General features: G+C 38.7%; 1 protein-coding gene across 5 annotated transcripts in view; it reads left to right on the forward strand.

Moving 5' to 3' along the window:
- GRM1 (glutamate metabotropic receptor 1) overlaps positions 1 to 19682 on the forward strand; it is a 190876-nt gene that overhangs the window by 130513 nt on the left and 40681 nt on the right. For all 5 annotated transcript variants that reach the window (XM_042016768.1, XM_042016770.1, XM_042016772.1 and 2 more), the window contains exon 4: positions 14659 to 14905. In XM_042016768.1, the coding sequence (XP_041872702.1) occupies positions 14659 to 14905 (247 nt within the window). The remainder of the gene's footprint in view (positions 1 to 14658; positions 14906 to 19682) is intronic.

A 19682-nucleotide genomic window follows, 5' to 3' on the forward strand; every position in this document is an offset into this window, starting at 1 on the left:
GAAGGATAATTTCTGTCATACTGAACACAGCTCTGGATGGATGTCCAGTTAAGGGGAAAATAAAGTAGGTCTTTGTGATCTGCATATTTGTGATTAAATTACTGCATATCGCAAGGGTTACAGGGAGTATTTGGATCGTCCTAACAATCATTTGAAAATTATGCTTAATTTCACCAAAAACTGTGAGTGCACTCTGTTAAATTATAACATGGCCCAGCTTGTTAGGGTGGCCAAGACCACTTAGCTCCTCAGCTCCAGAGCAGCTGCAGCATCTGGCTTTGGTCCTGGGAAGCCAGGAGTTTTTCTGGAAGCAACTGCATGGCTGCAGGGCTGCTGTGTAGCCTGGGCCTTGCACATGGGATATCTATCCCATCAGCTGCAGACATGTGGCTCCAGGAAGCCAGTCCTTCAGACAGAGGCTGTCTTGTGTGAGGATACAGACTATTAAAAACAAAACAAAATCCAAAAACCAACAGCAAACTTGGCAAAGGAGAAATTTGGAGTAAGTTATATTTCTGCAGAAGTAAGGCACATTGGTGTTCCTATGGATTTGTATTCTGACAGCTAATACTGGTGGTTTTAATACCACCTTAGCATTAAGAACAGAAGTGAGGAAGAAGTGGTTTGTTCTCTTAGAATAATAAAAAAGAAAAAAAGAAAAGAAAGAGAAAGAGAAAAGCAGTAGTACTGGCTGATGGGTGGTACACTGTCAGGCAAGAATTCTGAAGCCCCTCTGAAAGCAATAGTGATTTAAAGCGCAATAAATATTAGATATCTTTCATGGCTGTTTTTCATACTCATGTAGAACCACTAGAATTTAAGATAGGCAAAGACCAGTTATGCCAGCTAGTCTATGTCCTACCATGAGGGGAGTATGTGGTCTGTTAATATGAGATTTTGACTCATACCTTTGATGTCCTCAGAATCTCATGCCTGTACACTGACAACCACTGCCGCTACTTAGTCGTTTACAAATCTAGATCAATAGAGGGAAGAGAGTTTGTCATTTGTTCCATTTTCTGTCTCCATGCCAGACAGGAGCACAGATGAATATGTGTCTTTTATTACCATCATCATATTTTTCCACGTGGACTTTTTGTTTTGGGTGTTGCGCTGCTGTCAAATATTTAACATACACTGAGAATGGATTTCTTGTTAATTCCTTTGCCCTATTTGGTGATAATACATTCTGTGGTCAATATGAAATTGCTTATTTTCGACTCTGAACCAGTATTTTCTGATGAAAATGCTCAAAATTAGGCTCCTCCAGTGCATGCTCTGAGACCTAGATAAATTGACCTGATTTTTAAGGGTACTGATATCCCATAATTTCCATGAAAGTCAACAGCAGCTAAAGAAGTTCAGGCATTAATCAAGTCAATTAATTAGGTGCCTGAATATGTATTCAGGTTACTAATTTAAGTATTGTAAGGTGGTTAATGTTCTGAAAGCTGCAGCACAATTACTGAGTTCCATCTCTTTCTTTCAGATAAGGTCTCAGGCTTCTTATGAAAAGCGTGACACCTGAAATATAATCAGTCCTATTTCCTGAACTTTCCATTTTTCTACCATAGTGTGTTACAATAGGACATCTACAAGGGTATCTGGCCTGACTTTTTTTCTTTTTATTAAGAGTGAAAAACTTCATTAAAACTAGCCAAATAGCATAAAATCTGCATACATGTCTTTACATTTGTAAAGGAATTTGATTTTAAGTGTGTTCATTCCTGTCTCATGTAAGAGTAGCAGCAACTTATTATCTGCTAGACTTGTTCCAAATAACTGATCTGTTAAGAAGAGTAGTTCTAAATATGTCTTTAATTGAGTGTACGAGTAAGGCTGCAAGATTAAATTGCTACCTGAGGGCGAGGGGAAAGCTGAAGGTTGGGGTTTCTTTCTTTTTAATTGTTTCTCCCCAGGAGTTCAGGTCATGTAGAAAATTGTCTCTGTGGAATCCGGTCCTTAGAGAATCTTGGTGAGGATCCACATGGCACTGGGAGAAGGCTGTAAAGAAAGCAAGAGACAAAGGCAGATCCAAAGTCTCTGCAATAATAACCACATTAAATAATAATCAGATTAAAATGGTTCCATGAGGCCTTGGGAGTATGGACACTTGTTGGACCCTGTGTCTGATAGAGGCTTAGAGACAGTTTATTGTTGAGCTCTAACTGACAGAAGAAGCTATGTGAGACACAGTAACAGCAACAAATTAAATTCCCTGCTGTCATATTCCCAAGAAAGGGGACAGAAGAAGAGAAAATAATAAATAACAACAACAACAACAATAATAATAATAATAATACCACCACTCCCCAAAAATAACCCCCCAACAAAACCCATCCTAAGCCCCAAAAAGAAATTCCAAAGAATCAGTCAAAGAATAAATTGGGACTGGGGTAACATGATGCCAGATGAGAATATGGCCTCTTACCAGGCTGAGACAGATCAAAAGCCATTCCATTCCACTCCATTCCACTCCATTCCATTCCATTCCATTCCATTCCATTCCGTTCCGTTCCATTCCGTTCCATTCCATTCCATTCCGTTCCACTCCGTTCCATTCCATTCCATTCCATTCCATTCCGTTCCACTTCGTTCCATTCCATTCCATTCCATTCCATTCCATGCCATTCCATTCCCCTGTTTGTGAATCTTCCATTAAAATAACTGTGCTGCTGACTGAGACTGAGATAATTGCACAAAGACTGAGCCTGACCGTTCAAATGCCTTTGTTGGCGTTAAATCTTAGTTAGCTAATGAAATAATAAGATGGATTTCAAATGGTATATTAGGATTTGAAATCAGTGTCTTTGCTGATTACATATACAAACTATTCAATCACAGAAAAAAATCATCTGGCATATTTTATTCCTGATTATAGGATGCAATACTAATTTCTAAATAAAATAGGATCTGGGAGATAATATGTTGCTACAGAAGGTAAATAATAATTTCAAATAAGTAAAAGAACATGTTGTGGTCATTTTGCAGGCAGACTGCACACAGTCCAGCATTTAAGGAAAAAAAATTAATCACAGTAATTATTTGTCAAGCTCTCATAATAATTACTCTCTGTTTCAAAAAAAGATGCTAGAATCACCTCACATTGTCTTCTACGTTGTTTGTTTCTAGAATGAACACATAATTTAATGTTACGTCCTAACTCTCTGAATTAGCGTAGAATTCTTTTAAGCCTAAACTGTTTCTGACTTGATAGATTCCCAAGTTCAGAATCACTACCAAAGTTTTATTGATTCCCAGTCTAAAGCCTTGCATATCATATTTGAGTATTTGACCATAATAAGCCACTCTATTTCCATGTGATTTCCTGGTCAGTTCCATTAGCCTTCCAATACATGATCACAGTATTTTAATCAGGGATGAACTTCCATAAGCTAGAATGGCCAAATATTGATTATTTTTATGATCAGAAAGTAGATGAAATATCTTTACAGCTTGCATGCTTCACAATGGAGTGAATTCCAAACATTTTTGTTAGAGCGTGCATAAAAATGAACGTTCATCATTTTATTGCATTATGGCATTTTTAAGTATACTTCTGTTTTGGCACATGACTGCAGCCATAAAAATAAATACAAAGTCATGTTTCTTTTCAAACCATTTGAACTGATGCTTACTTGAGAGTACAAGATCCAGAAAGTAATTTGTTTCAAATAGGGGCAGTTATTTTCTTCTGTTGTTTTCCAGTCTGTTAATTCCAAAGAACAGGAATTAAGATAATAGCCAAAATGAGGCAATCAATAACCTTAAAACTTAGAATTTTTGGCCGTTTTTTTTGTTATGTTGCTTCATTGTTGAATGTTCTGTGAATTGTACTTCTCAAGCTGATTTCATTGAAGTACACATACAAATATCACGGGTACAAATCTTTCTTTTTTATGCTTTGAAGTGGGTTTTTTCACCTTGCACTGAGCTATACTTTGTAGATCCTTCCATTTCTTTTTCATTAAAAACCAGGCTTCACTGCAGAGCTATTTCATCAAGATCATTCCACTAAAAGCTAGGAACAAGGGGATGCAATACTAAAATTTCCTGCCAAGCCTTTAACAGTTCATAGCAGTGGATGTGTACAGAAGAGGTTTCAAATGCTGGCTTGCAGGCTTGTTTAGAAGGGAAAGAATCTCAGCATGTCATCCTCATAGGGCCATAAATCCTAGGATTTTTTGTAAAAAAAATTTCTTATGAGGAATTTTAGCCTAGTGGGAAGAAAGAGGCTTCAGGCTGTAATGTCATCCCCTACAGAAGCTTTATTAGGTTGATGAGCTTCTGTCAAGCCATCTGCTCTAAATAGATTTCTCCAGACCTGCATTTAACAGCATGTCCCCCTGTAGATGAACTTCTTGTGGAATCTCTCAGCTTGTTATCCAGTTTCTTGCTCCTTTTCCTGTTGCTATACGTAGTTTTGTGGACATATATTGCAACTTTTCAACTCTGTGATCAGTTTCTTTCAGCTCTCAGTGACAGGAGTTATAAATACATGGGAACAATCTGTGTAGATCGCAAAACCTCTGTTGGTGGAGAGCTACGCCTTGCCAGGGGCAGCCTAATGAAGGTTCCTGGGGTTCCTCTCCTGGGGTTCCTGGCATACAGACAGCTGTGCTGTTAGCATGGCCCTTAGGTGATGCATTATATTCCCTTCAAGTCCTTTCTTTTGCTGCTAAACAACTCAAGAGACAGAGCAGGTAATGCAGATTTATGGAGAAGGGGGAAAAGGAACTTTTTCTCCAACACAGGCCTGTTTTTCCCTCACCTGCCTCCCACTCCAATGATGCAATTCTGGCAAAGCCATGCTGGCAATTGCTGCAAAGGCCTCCAGCCTTCCTCCAGCCTCTTCTGAAGGCAGACGGGGGTTGCAGCACTGCACATCAGCTGGGAGGGCTGCTGAATGTGTGTAGTGGTTTGGTCTAAAATATTCATTACTGTTTATCTTCTGTGAGATAAGAATTAGGAGAAATGCAAAGCAGGCACCAAACTTGAAAGAATATAAAGAAGTTTATTAACAGACCTAAAAGAAGGAAAAAAAAATTATACCACCTTCAGAACTCTCCTCCTCCCCCCACCTTCCTCCCTTCTCCCACTGACAATGTGAAAAGACAACCCTTAAGATGTTCAGTCTGTTACCACTTCCATAATAACCTTGTTCAGTCCATTTAGAAAGAGAAGTCTCTTCTTGCTCGTGCTATGAAAACAGTATCACAACGAGACAGCCACCCACTTCCAAATACGTTCAGTCCATTTAGGAAGAGGAATCTCTCTGCCTGCATGTGAGTCCCTTCCCCCGACTTGCAGCTTTTCCCGCAACTGCTTTCGAGGGTCCACTCTTGAAGTTTTTTGGGGTACAATTTTAAGGTTGAGCCGTTCAGAAACAAAAACAGAGGCCCTTCTCCTTCCCTGGGAGCAAAGGGTCTTCATCATCTTCATCGTTAGGACTATCTCTGGGAGCATCTCTAGGAACTGAGGTTTCTCCTTTCCCGTTTGGAGCAAAAGTCCTCATCACTTCCATCTCTCCCTGTCCAAACTTCTCATGAAATTACAGCTGCATCAGCATCTGCCTATCTCAGCGCAGGTGCTTCTGCTCACGAGTTGAACACTCCACCCCCCATATCTTCATGGAATTACAACAGGATACTCTGATATATCATAGCTTCCCAACAGAATTTCAGCTTTAAGCATCTCCTCTCTCTCTTCCCTCAGGTTTTCAGCTCTTCACAGCAATAAAAGGATTAATCTCATCTCGGCCTTGCAGCTTTGCAGCTGGAATGTTGAATGTTTCTTATCGAAGTGGAGAGGGGGGAGAGCCGAGCCGCTCCGGCTGCCCACGGCAAGGCAGTGGGGGGGGTTCCATGGCTGGAACAGGTCCATCAGCTCCAGGATGGCCGTGGCCTGGCCCGGCCTGGCCCAAGCAGGGCCTGGCCGGGCCCACTGGGCCCTGCTCGGGCCCTGCAGCCACCTGTCCCAGCGCCGGAAACGAGAGAGAGCTTGGGGGGGAGTTTGCCTATTCTTAAATGTGGATCACAGAGGTGATCACAACTTTAAGTGGCTTAGAGACTTGTCCATATTCAAACTGGCCAGCTGATAGGTTCTATCGGGTCCCAGAGGAAACTGTAAGCACCCCTTAGCAAGGACATCCCTTCCGGGACTATGCTTGCTAACCTATGACAGTGTGCCATATCTCACCCAGATGTGCCCTGCCTGCTCACCCCTGCATTATTGTGTGGCATCAGGCACACAATCTTCACAATCACTTAAGGTTGCAGCCAGCCCTAGGAAAATTGACAGTCTTCTCATCCCCTGCTTAGCTTCTCTGGGTCACAGAAAGGAGATGCAAGAGGAAATCTTTCTCTGCTCTCTTGGACAAAGACACATTCGAACACGTCTTTATCATCCCCCATAGTGTAAGCATGAGTTATGTGCATTGTCACTTGTTGCCCCTCCTGGAGTCATATAGTTATGTGAGAGTCTGGAATGTCCATGGGAAGAGGCAGAGAGGGTAGAGGGGCGAGCAAGCTTCAGACTCTTGTATCTGTTTAGCAAAGTCTGCAGACTGGGAAATGAAGGAGGAGTTAGGTCAGTTTCCTTTTGCTTTGCTCCCAAGTTGTGTGGTGTATGGGTTGTACCCATGAGTTCAGACTTGGCATAGGGCTGGCAGCACTGCTGAGTCCACTTTCTCCTGCCCTGTACTTAGAGACTTTGACACTCCCTCTACATTAATGAGTGAGTCATCAACTTGTACAGTCATTTCTCCTCATAATGTTTCAACTTCACTGTGGCACTCTTGTATTTGTGTATGCCAGACTTATTCCAGAGTCTTTGATACTAAGCTCTTAAAGCCCTAATGTGCTTACATAACATGATGTGGAGAACCAAGAAAGTAAATTTAATTAAAATCTTTCCTCACTGCTTCTGACACATAGGGAGAGACAAAAGAAAGACACTTCTTTTTGAACACTGGGGAATAATGTGGCATACTCACAAAAGCAGACAAGGAAACCGAAGACACTGGTGGTGTGTGTATAGTATATATAAAATGGGAACTAATCTTCCAAGGTTTAGGTGTTAGATATCTGAAATGAGGGAGAACCTGTACTTTGATGGCTGAATTCACACTTTCTGGTTTCTTTTAGCCATGGAGTTGGCATCTATAAAATATATGGTGGTAAAAATAAGTTAAAAAACCCAAATCCTTTTAAATTCAATATAAACTTTATTCCAAGAGAAGAAATTTCATCAGTGATTTGACTAAATTTGCTAGTGATAAAAAATAACCCCTTGTATACAAACATTGCTGCAATCAATGTCTGTCATCCTGTTTATGCCTTAGAGAATTCTAGTGCAAATTTTTGAAGAGCTTTTGCTGAACATCCAGCTTTCAAATGGGTGTTTCTCTTCTCTCTAGTTTCATACAAGGATAGAAGTACACTAATCCCGGTTAAAAACAACATTCACCAGATGTAACAAAGCAGGAGTATCTGAGAGTCTTTCAGATTTTACCATGCTCAGAAAGAAAATAGCAGGGTATCTCACTGGTAACTGTAATTGTATCCTAGCTTTTCAGGGAAAAATACATCAAATGTAATTGCATGAATTGAATCTCTTTGCTTGGGGAAATAAAAACCATTTGAAGAATGGAAGCAAAACCTTTCTGATTTAATGACATCCTGAAAACAAAGTCTGAAACCCTGTGAACTCCGTTTATTTCTTCATGAGTACTGTAAGATGTTAAATGTTTATCAGCATGTTTTGAAATCTGGTGTAGAACCCACATATTATAAGCTATTCCTTCCTTTTCGCTGCTCCTGTGAAAGCTCTGCTTCTTCTCTTCTTGTCAAAAAGTGGAGAAACTTGCAGTTCTAGATAGAGAAATGCATTATTTCCTATAGAGTGGTGAAATGATGCTCAGGGGGAAGTTAAGGAAATATCTCTTTTCTTATATAAAAATAATACATCCTTCCTCAGCCTTACCTTACAAATAAAGGAGCTCTGTCCAACAAATAGTCAAACAAAAAGTTCACATACAGTGGGAATTTAGTTAGCTGTTTCATCTTGTGCCTTTTTGACAGCTCTATCCTCCTTATATGTGACCCCTGTAAGGGATCTCTCCTCTCTTTCACTGTATTTAGCTGCCTCTTGGACTTGCCTCCCTGCTGCAAAGATACAGACATCAAAGTAGGAAGTGAATTGCACGTATCCTGTTCTGGTTGAAAACAGTCTAGTAACTGGTTTCCTGGGAGCAGAAGCCATAAAAGAAACAGTAATTTACCATGATGGGATCATTTGTTGTAGGTTGAATGAAACATTTATTATGGTCTGTGAGAAATTTTTAAGCCTATCAATTCTCTCTCACAAAAATTGTAAATGTTTTTTAATTGAGAATGAAGCAAAGCCTTGGTTTTTCTGATCATCTTTTGGCTTGGAAAATATGCTTCGCCCCCAGATAATTTTTCCACAGATTGTTGGTGGTCACATTAGCATGCACATAGAGACAGCAAAGTCATTGAGACAGCCCACGACAAGCGGAACCTGTGGCCCTCATCCACAACTGCTTGTTTTGGTCACCAAATAATATCTCCTGGCCTTTGCCTCATAGGAAGACAGCTACAGCTTGAATTGCCTTTGAAAACAGGCAGTTACATAAGAAAATAAAACTTCAGAATTTCTTATTACTGTATATTTGATTGTGGGCTGGAAGAGGTTTTTGGATGTTTTCATATAGAATAAATTACTTTTTGCCTGTGACTTATTTTTGGACATAATGAGTACAGTAGCATGAACAAAAGTTCACTTTTTACCACCAAGATGTGCACATTTCATTCAGCCATACAATATTAATTATCAGAATGTTTTTGTTAACAAACAAGTGACATGGAGAGAAAAAACCAAAAGATGCACAGGTTTTAAACACACCATCATTGTACTTATCACACTTAGAGACATTATAATCTCTGTTACTCATTTTGCAGTGCCTTGATGTGAAATTTGTTAAATAATTTTTTTGTTATCTTTGAAGTTAGATAATGTAAAAAGATGCTATAAATAGAATATAAGAGGGAGTGAACTGGCAATATTTCTAAAACATCTGAATCAATAATGCCAAATGAGTTAAAACAAATGAACCTCTTTGCAAAAATTATTTTATACAATCATAGTTTGGCATGGTTCCCAGAGGATTAGCCATCATTGAATGTTCCCATGTGCGGAGAGATAAGCCAGGGAAGAAGACTGACCTGTCTGAACAGAGATCTTTGGCTGGAACCCAGGTCAAAACCGGAGAGTTTATGGTGTTTGAGTGAAGGGGCAAGCAACTCAAAAGGACTACAAGGATTTCATGAGGTTATGCAGGGAGAAAATTAGAAGCGCCAAAGCCCAACTAGAACCCAATCTAGCTATCATAAAAGATATTAAAGGGTTTAGTGGTGGACTTGGCAGTGTCAGGTTAACGGTTGGGCTCAATGATCTTAAAATTCTTTTTAAACCTAAATTATTCTATAGTTCTAAATAAAATTAAAAATTAAAATTTTTCAAGGGATTGGTGACAACACAGAAATGTAGAATTGGTTACATTTTCTCTCCTACGTACACAAAGATAAAACCATAACTAAATACTTAACTGTCTAACTAAAACTGCTCCAATTTTTCTAATAGCCATATATCCTAAAAGTTTACAAAAATCACCATTAACTAAGTTTGTTCATCACCATTAATGTGTCATTTAGTTTCCAGAATAATCTTTAGTTCTTACCTTTAGGGTCCCAGATTTAAAATGACTGATCAGTTCAAAAATGCTGACATCCTGCCCTGCTTCTTGCAAGATCCTATGACACAAATTTGCTGTGGTTGAAGTTTGCAGGTCTTCTCTAGCATGAGACACTGTAAGATGTGTGACTTCCATTGTTTTGCAAGGACATGCTATGACACCAGCAAATTTCAACACAAACCTGCACAGAGGAAGATGTGGAAATTTTCTCAGAGCTGCTGGGGGTTCTTTTGTTTCATTGGAGTTTTCTTAATTCAGTTTCGTTGGGCCTGAACCAGAGTTAAAGCAGGTTGTTAAGGGCTTTGTCCAAATGGTTCCGACTGCTGACAGGCTTGAAACATTGACCAGCTCTCTAGGCAGCCTCTTCCAGTGTTTGGCCACCCTGTGGTATAGGCAGTGTATGTTGGGACTAAAGGGGAGCATAAGAAACCTGCCTCCACAATTTGTCCAACACATATGGACATTTGCTATGAGCCTGGGTACTGCTCTACCAGTTCATACATGGCATTTTTTGGGGGGAGCCCTATTTACTCCTTGGCATATGCAACCCAAGTAAGGGACATTAATTTTATTTCATTTCATTTTCCCAACGAAATTTTGCCCCAATTGTCCTTCCAGAATTTTTTTTTTTTTTTGCATAAGTTACCAACCATCACCATTGAATGCAATCATCACCCATGTTGTAACTTGCAACAAAGATAAAATCTCATTTGGCCTACCCATGAAGCATGGCAATTCTGGAAGGGACCACTACAAATAAAGAAGGCAATATATACAAATTTTAATACCTTCATACCTCTGTCAGGACCACCTGAAAAGAAGATAGTTTTCATACAGTTGCTAACTTTTTAAGTGACCCTAAATATTCAGCAGGTGACCGTAGGAAATCATAAAACTGTCTGCCTATTCCACATGAAATATTACCCTTTATAACAATATTGCTGAAGAGATTTTGGCTTTTTAAGCTAATCAAGAGTCATCTGTGAACAGACTGTGTTCTTTATCAAATGTCTGTGTTTGCTCAAAATTTGCCAACTGGCTAGGTATTCATCAGATTCCCCAAAGAAAATGTTTCTACATTTCTTTCCATCACAAATTCTCTCCTGGCCTAACCTTTCTAAGGACTGCAAACAAGTAATCCTTGGTGCTGAGTTTTATACTGAATATGAAGAGACATCTCCTAACTTTACTTTTACAGGAAAGGTAACTCTTGTCTTGCCATAATTCCAATAGCATATTTTTTCTTTATTTCAGTTTGTCAAGTGGGATTTGCAAAATACGCTCTCTGCTCTCAAGAGCTGACTTCACAGCAAAAGCACTAAACTAAAGTCATGGCTGCTTCACACTCAGATCCTTCTAAGGACTTAGCTGAAGCTAGTATTAGTTAGCTGTGAGGTGCATAATAGTAAATGGAAAGATTAACAGTGAGTTTCGTGAAAATTTGGACTGTTTTCTCTTCCTTCCTTCCCCTTGTACTGTGGTATCACTTTTAGCACTATTGGGAGCATTTTTCAGTCGTGTGCAGCCAGGATGTGATGTCTGATTTTTTGTTGGGTTTTGTTTGTTGTTTTTTTCTTCTTTTCCTTTCCAATTTGTAGTGTATGTGTGTATATGCCCTCATCCTCCAAGATGTACTGACAGGAACAAAGGCTAAAATCAAAACTGTGATAAAAAAAATATGACCCAGACTACTGAGAAGCTGTTAAACTTGAATTATTAAAGGAAGATCTGCATTACACCCAATACAAAATTAAGTAAGTTTGATATTTAGGACACCTGAATTCTTCAAGGTCATCCAAAAATTAATGTTCTAATTTGAGTCACTCATATGACTTAAGGCTTACAATTTTTCTTTGCTTAGTAAAAGCTAAAGTCTCAAAAAAAAATTTAAAAAATAAAAAAAAAAAAAAGGAAGAAGGAAGAAAGCTAACAAAATATTTTTCTATTAGTCTTTGTAGATCAATGATATTTTCTTCCAAGGGCTGAGAGACAAAGAAAAAATAAAAGCTTCACTGTTCCGAGTTCTGCTTTGCTCTTTATTACATTTCAAAGACTTACTGAGGCAAAATACAACTTATAGAGAAGCCCCATGACAAATATAGTAAAATTCTTGCATTTATCGAAAACTTGCCTTGTTGACACCTAAGTGAACCTTGTTTTGTCTGTGGCTGAATGCAATTACGTGGTTTCTTTTGTTTTAAAAACATACACATTTCTTACTGATTGTCTTGAGTGAATTTTACAAATTCAAATGCATAATGTATTGATGACATAACAATGAAAATGAAATAAATGGATTCTGACTCTAGGAAGTCATGTTTAGGGAAAGAATGACTTCTCATTCTGGATTTACTGGAAAATATCTTATTTACATATAGGGATTTTTATATTGCTGATTGGGAGACAATTCATTCAGACAATTCTCATGTTGCTATCCACTACAATACAATTATTTCTAGAGGTGACATTAAGGCAGTCACCTCTGCAGTGTGGAACTATATGCTTGCAACCTTAATTTAGGTGTTCATACCAAAATAGTCAAAAGCAAATCCCTCCACCATCAAATACTTATTCTCTTTGGAAGTATGCATATTATATTGAAATATGATAATCCAAAGCATGTTTTGCTGAGTGAATACATACTTAAGGGAAATGGCCTCTTTTTAAACATTGGCAAGCGCTGTTACATTTCATTTTCTACCTCCAGCAGCCACATGAAGGCTTGCCTCAGGAAACACACAGATGCTATCCTTTTCTCCTGCAAGCCTTACTGATGTTTATGCTCCTTTTTTTTTAACTAATTAAAAAGGAAGATCTGAGATAAACTTTCAGGTTCAAAAGAGTAGACTGTGAGTGCTGTGCACTATCTGTTTTTGTGATCTCTTCCGCAACCCGCTGCCCAGAAGCTTCTCAAGAGAGGACTGCTGTGCCAAGCCCAGGTTCTTTCTGTCTTTCATTCACTTAGGGACTGAGAACAATTTCATTTTCTAGCTACAAGAAAGCAGAATCAGTGATAAATTCACAGTGTGCTAATCCTATGGGACAAATCAGCTGATAAAACACACCAACAGATACTTTGAGGCTATATATTAACATATACAGGCATACAGATGTCTAGGCTATGCTGTACACAAGTGAGGGTGCACATGCACAGGCACACTTTCTGCTTCCCTGGGTAAATGTTCTGTCATCTTGCACATAAGGTTTTTATTCTTTCTGTGTTTCTCAGCATGAATCTGAAAGGTGTTGGTTTCATGATTGGTGTTTGGTGATTTGAATGGGAGCTGTGAACCTTCTCTCACAAAGAAAGAGGCAGATACCTTGCCTCTGGAAAGAATTTCTTCAGCTGCTCCTTGCTTGGTGGTGCTGGTGGTGAATATATAGCAGTGAGAAGCACATGAACTCATTCAGTCAGATTATGCTATATTCACAAAGCATTTTAAATTCACCAACACATCTGTTTGCTATGTTCAGCTCATCTGCAAAATAGTTACTGAGGCAAAATTTTCTTGCCCAGCTGCAATGCAACCCAGAGAAAGCAAGATAGACATCCCTGCATTTGGGATCTCTGCTGTCAGATAAGTCAGTGAATTCCCAGCTGAAATTTCTGAGTTTTAGGGCGAAGAAACTGAGAAGACCTACCAAATCAGAGCCTTTTCCAATGATAAATGTAAGGACAGTCTTCATGGTTTGGTTTGAAAGCCATATCATATCTACATTAGGGTAAGGAACTATTTTTTAGCTTGAAAGTTTTGGTGAACTTGTAGATTTTTACCTCCTTTCATCATATTAAAATAACAAATATCTTCTTCAACCTGGATTCAAGGAGTGTCAGTTAACACCTAGTCTCTCACACATCCTACTTTCCTGGTATACACAAGGTGTTACTGAGACAAAATAACAGAGACTGGATTGCAATTGCCTGCTAAACATCGAGTAATGTGGGAGGCCTCCAGATAAAAGTGACTTGCAGTTTGGAGTACACTGTGACTGAATGACTAGGGGAAAGACAGAAAATAAGGAGGTTCCTTACCTCCAGCTGCCTCAGGACTACGCAGCACAGGTCTGCAGTGCCTTGGGGACGGCGCTGGCAGTGTTCTGCAGCAGTTTGGCTGGCAGATGGCAAGCAGGGCGCAGCCCAGGACCCAGAGGGGTCTGATGGGAAGTGCAGACGAAAAACAGCACCCATGACATTGCCAGCCCACCTGCAGGTCAGAGGGAAAACCTACGTGTAGAGAAAACCTTCACTGCCACATTGTTTCTGATCAAAGGAGGAGACTTCAATGTCCGCTCAGGCTGCAGTTACACAAAAACTCAGTACAACAAACTTGGGCTGACTTTCTGTAGCAGTTGTGTATCTACTGCTACTTTTAACTAAAATTACTCTTTCTGATAACTCAAGAAGTGATGCTGATTTACATTGTTTACTTGTTAACACTGAAAGGGACATTGCTATCTTGATCCTCAAAAACATGACATTTAAAAAAAAAAAATTCAAATGTAAAAAAAGTCAAATTTGCAAGGAAATCACTTTTATAAATACTTCCAGCTGAAATCTATCTTGATTAACCTTCCCTAAAATAAAGAATATTGTGGAACGACAAGCAAAAAATCAAAAAATAACAAACGAACGATGACAACGTGATTAAATGGGTGCTTTCTCATGGAGCATTTAACTTTCAATGAATTCAAGATTTCTGGGGTAGTGGTGGGGAAGTGATTTATTTATTTATTTATTTTAAATCCCTGACTGGAACCTTGCTTATGCCTCTAAAGCTTTATCAGAGAAATAAGGAAATCTCTTTTTATGTGTCATTGCTTTTTCATATTTTCATGTCATTTCGTCTTTGTTTCTAACAGCACTTTTTTTCTTACTGTTGTAGGCAATGAGAGCCTAGAAGAAAATTATGTGCAGGACAGTAAAATGGGATTTGTCATCAATGCTATATACGCTATGGCTTACGGGCTACAAAATATGCATCATTCCCTTTGCCCTGGACATGTTGGACTGTGTGATGCTATGAAGCCAATTGATGGCAGCAAGCTCTTGGAGTTCCTCCTCAAATCCTCATTCATTGGTGTTTCTGGAGAAGAAGTTTGGTTTGATGAAAAGGGAGATGCTCCTGGAAGGTAAAGAGGTTTCATCTCTACTAATTAAACCAGAGGGTGGGAAGTGGGAATGTTACTGCATTTGGTGATGTAGATTTCTTTGGCTGTTTTGCTGAAACATAAAGCATGGACCAGTCTTTCCCACAGCCAGAAATAACACTGGTAACACATGGTATCTTATATTGGGACAGGAACTACAGTATAGCCTATAAATTTCTAGTGTTTTAGGAGATGACAAACCTTGTAACTCACAGACTTCTGGTGTGCAAGGTACTACTGGGGCTCAGCACCAGGGTTTTAGTATGTATAAAGCCTAATACAAATTATTGGAATTTAATGAAGCATTTACCTGCCATGGTTTTAAAGGGAGGAGCACATCCTTTTCCAATTGGAGCTCTGCTGAAACCTTGCCAGAGACTATTTAGTGTTGATTGGTAAGCTCCTGTATGATCTCCTTAACTTGTTTCACTCCAAATACAATCAGACCAGTCCCAGAATTTAAAGATAGGTCTGTGTAGAGCAGGAAAAATGATGGGGGGGGGGGGGGTTGGTAGAAGTTTCTGTGTTTCACTCATCTGGGGTCTGGTCCCAGCTGTGGCAGCTGCTGTTGTCTAGCCCCTCTAGCAGACTCAGGATGTACCCAAGCAGTAGGTAAGGCAGCACCTTTGTGGACTTGGATGTCACCTTTGTTTCTCTTACGGGAGCAAACTGACAGAGAGCTGTCCTTTCATTTAGTTTTGTGGGTTCTGTTAAACTATTTTAACACGTGGATTTTTTTGTTTGTTTGTTTGTTTTCTATTTTATAAATACATTTAATTCAGCTGCCAAAGTACAAAATCCATTATGAATTGAAACCTACTCAAGGATTGCTTCACTGAAGTTTGTTTTCCTACTGAGTTATTAGAGTGTTATAAAAGACTCTCTCACTCCATCTTTGGGCTTATTGCATAAGTGCATCTGAGTGCCAACACCACACAAAGTGAGGGCTCTGGACCAAACAGGAGTTTTCATGTCTTTTCATGCCTCCAAAGAGTATTCATAAGACACAGAGGTCTTAAAGCAACTCTTATCTCTATTACTAGGCTTTATTAGCAAAAGCGGCCAATGTTTTACCATTTTCTATAGTGTTATATTTTTCCTATTGTCATATTTTAACAGTATATACATTTAAACAGTTCATTACATTTAATTAGTAATAAAAAGCTAGTCAGTGTTGATTCTTTTAGTCAAAGATACAGATCAGTTTGGTCAGCCTTTGAAAGCAGAAGCAAGCAATTCGCTTACATTCGAACACATACTTATCGACACAAATGCATAAATCAAGTCTTTGCACATATAATTTAGATAATACAGAGAAATTACTGCTTAGTGTAGCTTTATGCTTTTTGCACACTATTTGTGTCCATAAAAGCATTACTCCAACTTTGCATATCTGCGTTTTCTGTCTGTTAGCTATTTGGTTTGATATTTAGATGTAATTTTCTAATTTTAGCCTATTTCTTAGTTATTATTTTGTCACCCAAGAGCATTTTCACAACTCTCATCAGTACCAAGCATAGAATTAGATTGAACAGCTGCTGAATTCAAAACATATGAGAGTTTATATCAGGATATTTCTCTGAGTATGCCAGAATGATAGAATTTATTCCATCCATCATTTTGGTCTACAGCAAGGTTCATTTTTCTTGATTCCCTGGCCTACCTAGAATTTGATAGGTTATTTTAGGTAGGGGATTTTTTTGGTTGTTGTTCCTCATTTATATTTTCACAGCTGGAGCTAGCAAGTTTGGGCAAGGAAATTCAATTAACCTTTTTGTTATTCATTCTGTAATTGTTGGATCAATCTGTGGCATTTATGACATGGGCAATATCATATCAGAGAATGGTTATGTGTACATGAAATTTGATCTGCAGTCTGCCAGATCATTGTATGCCAGCAGTAGTTTAACAGAATTGTCTGTAGCTTCAGATTGGCTGTAGTGTTTCCACAGCTTCTTGTGGAAAGTCTCTTTGTGGATCAGTGAACAGTCCATAGCACTGTGTCAATGCTCAAAAGAGTTTTCGAATCTCAGCAAAATGGAAAGATAAACACCACAGAAACACCTAAATATACCAAGGTCAGCCTGCCATGAAATTTCCTAGTTTTTGGCTTTTCTATGACAGTGCAAGAATGTCACACATATGTGTAAAAAGTTTTTAGATATCCTTCCCTCGAATCATGTGAACAAAGCAACTTCAAAAGGTGGAATAATATTCCTTCTTAGAAGACAGCAACCTTTCTCATAATTTTCAAAATCTCTGAGGTTCTTCAAGCAACTGACTCTCACAAACTCCTAATTGCAATCATGGGTGGAGCAGATAGAGTTACCTGTAGTTATGTTTGTCTGGCACTCCCATAATCTCCTGTTTTGAAACCCTTGCAGCTTCATGAAACCTTAACCATTTGTTTAGATACAACTCTTTTTCTCTCTCAGGCTCAATTAATGGTTTCAAGGTTTTATCAAAATGAGATTAGAAGACACAAAGCATGTTGTCAAAGGTGTATTTCTTCTGTGAAGAAACTTTTCTTTGAAGATCTCTTATGCAGAAATATGAAGCAAACTTTTATTGGAAGGGCACAAATGCAGTCATTTAGCTGACTGTGCTGCCTCTGGGAAAAAATGACGTGGATGTAACTCTGGAAACTCAACTGTATGTGCTTGCTATACTGTCATTAAGAACATGCTAGTAAATTTGCTGCGCCTTTTACTTTCATTGAGTAGCTCCCATTTCCTTTCTCTGTAGCAATCATATCACTCAAATTTCCAGAAATGGCTGGAGAAGGTGTGAAGGATGCAATAGTCAACACAACATCCTTCTCTGGGATACAGAGATACCTTTTTAGCTCTGGTCTATTCTAGATAATTGCCTCCTTTTACCTTGTGGCTGGTATGAAGACCCTTACCTCTCTAGAACAACGATTTGCATACGCCTCTGACCATAAAATGCTTTTTGACAATACGCAGGAGAAATTTCAGTCCCTACAATGGACCTTTGATATGTGGAGAAATGCTGAAGTTCACAAACTAAGAGGAATATTTCACCTAACTAACATTTTGTCTTAACTAGACTTGCGCTTAGAACCATGTAAGTTTATTTAGTTCAAAATTTCCAATAACTGTTCTGGCTTCAGTCATGCCAATGCTGCCAATGCTACCAATGCCAATGCTTTGAGTAAGTAATCAAATTTTGCCTTATGCAAAGCCTTCAAACTTGAACGTAAATGATCTCTTTTTTTTTCAAATATGCATTTCTGTTTTGGAGTTTGAATTCATGGGTGTTTTTTTCTTTCATTTACATCCCAGCATTGCGCAGCATTGCTCTTTTACATCCTGACTTCCAGGATAGCAAACATCAGTACCAGTCTGGTATTATGGCTTTGGAAAAAGGTAACTTCAGCCATCTCAGATTAACTAGAGTAAGAGTGTGCCTGTGACCAGCTGACTAATATTCTGGCTTGCCTTACAAGTAACTTGTTCATATGACACTACCTATTGGGTCACATCATTTCCCAATACACCAGAGAGCTTGCATTTCTATTAAAAGGATTAATTTTCTTACCTGCAGAATATTTTAATGGCTTCTTTAAATTCTGCCATGTGTGTGTCAAATACAACTGCCTCCAAGAAGTCTCACTCTCTGAGAGCTTCACAACTCTCATCAAACCCACTTCTTTTGGGATCATAATTTTTAGCATGGACACAGCTCAAAATTATTAAAGTTGTACATATGTGAGCAAGGGGATGGGAGGAGGTATTCCAGCACTGAACTTTTCCTTGCTCTAAGCACAGATTTTTCATTAAGAAGGAAAGGATAAAGAACTTAAGCACATCTCCATATACCAAGTGTATTTGATAGACCACATTTTTCCACTTAAAATTCAAGCTGCATATCAAAGCTGCAAACATTGTACTACAACTTGTCATAATGCAAGACTGTGTAAGAGCTTTTAACCTACCTACTTTATTCTTTGACAGGTAACCTATAGGAAGGAGAATAGTGTTACAAGAACACAGAAGAAACTCTTAATTGATATTGCATTAATGTCACTCTGTGCCTCATAATGTATTTTTGTAAAAATGAAAACAATGTGTGCAGGCTCAAAAATTCCATTAAGGGAATATGAGGTTTTAGTAATCTTCTATTCCCCTTCCTGAATTAATTTTCCAGCCCAGAGTAACTATTTTGTATCAGTCTAATATATGGTCAAACTAAAATCCAAGTACATTTTCCTTGCTAGGAAGAGGCATGTACATTTCTGCTGAGTTTTACTCCTGTCTGTTGAGTATCCATTATGAAATGCCTGACTCTCACTGCTTCTTGCTATCTTAATTCTTCACAAGCCTGGAAACAGAATTTCTTTTTTTAGGCACTTCCTTTAGAAGAACTGGGATATGAGAAGTAATTGTTCACTAATGAATTTGAAATTTGCCCTTTTCCTAAGCAATGCCTTGATTAGTGGCCAATTGCCAACCAATGGAGCTGCCTCCTGCTTGGAGCTCCATTGAACTCAGTGGCAGGGATCCGTTTTCACATGTGAACCCGTGGAGCTCTGCAGTGGCACTGGCATTAACTGAGCATGCATATTTGCAAAACTGAGGTCTAATTACAGCTGTAAATATGCATTTCTGTAAATCATCTTTAACTAGAGAAACCCAAAGACTTAGTTAAGAAAATTACTCTGCTCTACCCTAGAGAATAATTCTGGCACCTCTTCCCTCTGTGAAGTGCAGAGAGAGTTGAAATTTTGCATGTTTGA

Source organism: Corvus kubaryi, unplaced genomic scaffold, assembly GCF_017639235.1.
Source record: "Corvus kubaryi isolate FWS band 111438036 unplaced genomic scaffold, C.kubaryi_AGA036_p1.0 split3-73, whole genome shotgun sequence".
In the NCBI taxonomy this organism is placed as follows: Eukaryota; Metazoa; Chordata; class Aves; order Passeriformes; family Corvidae; genus Corvus; species Corvus kubaryi.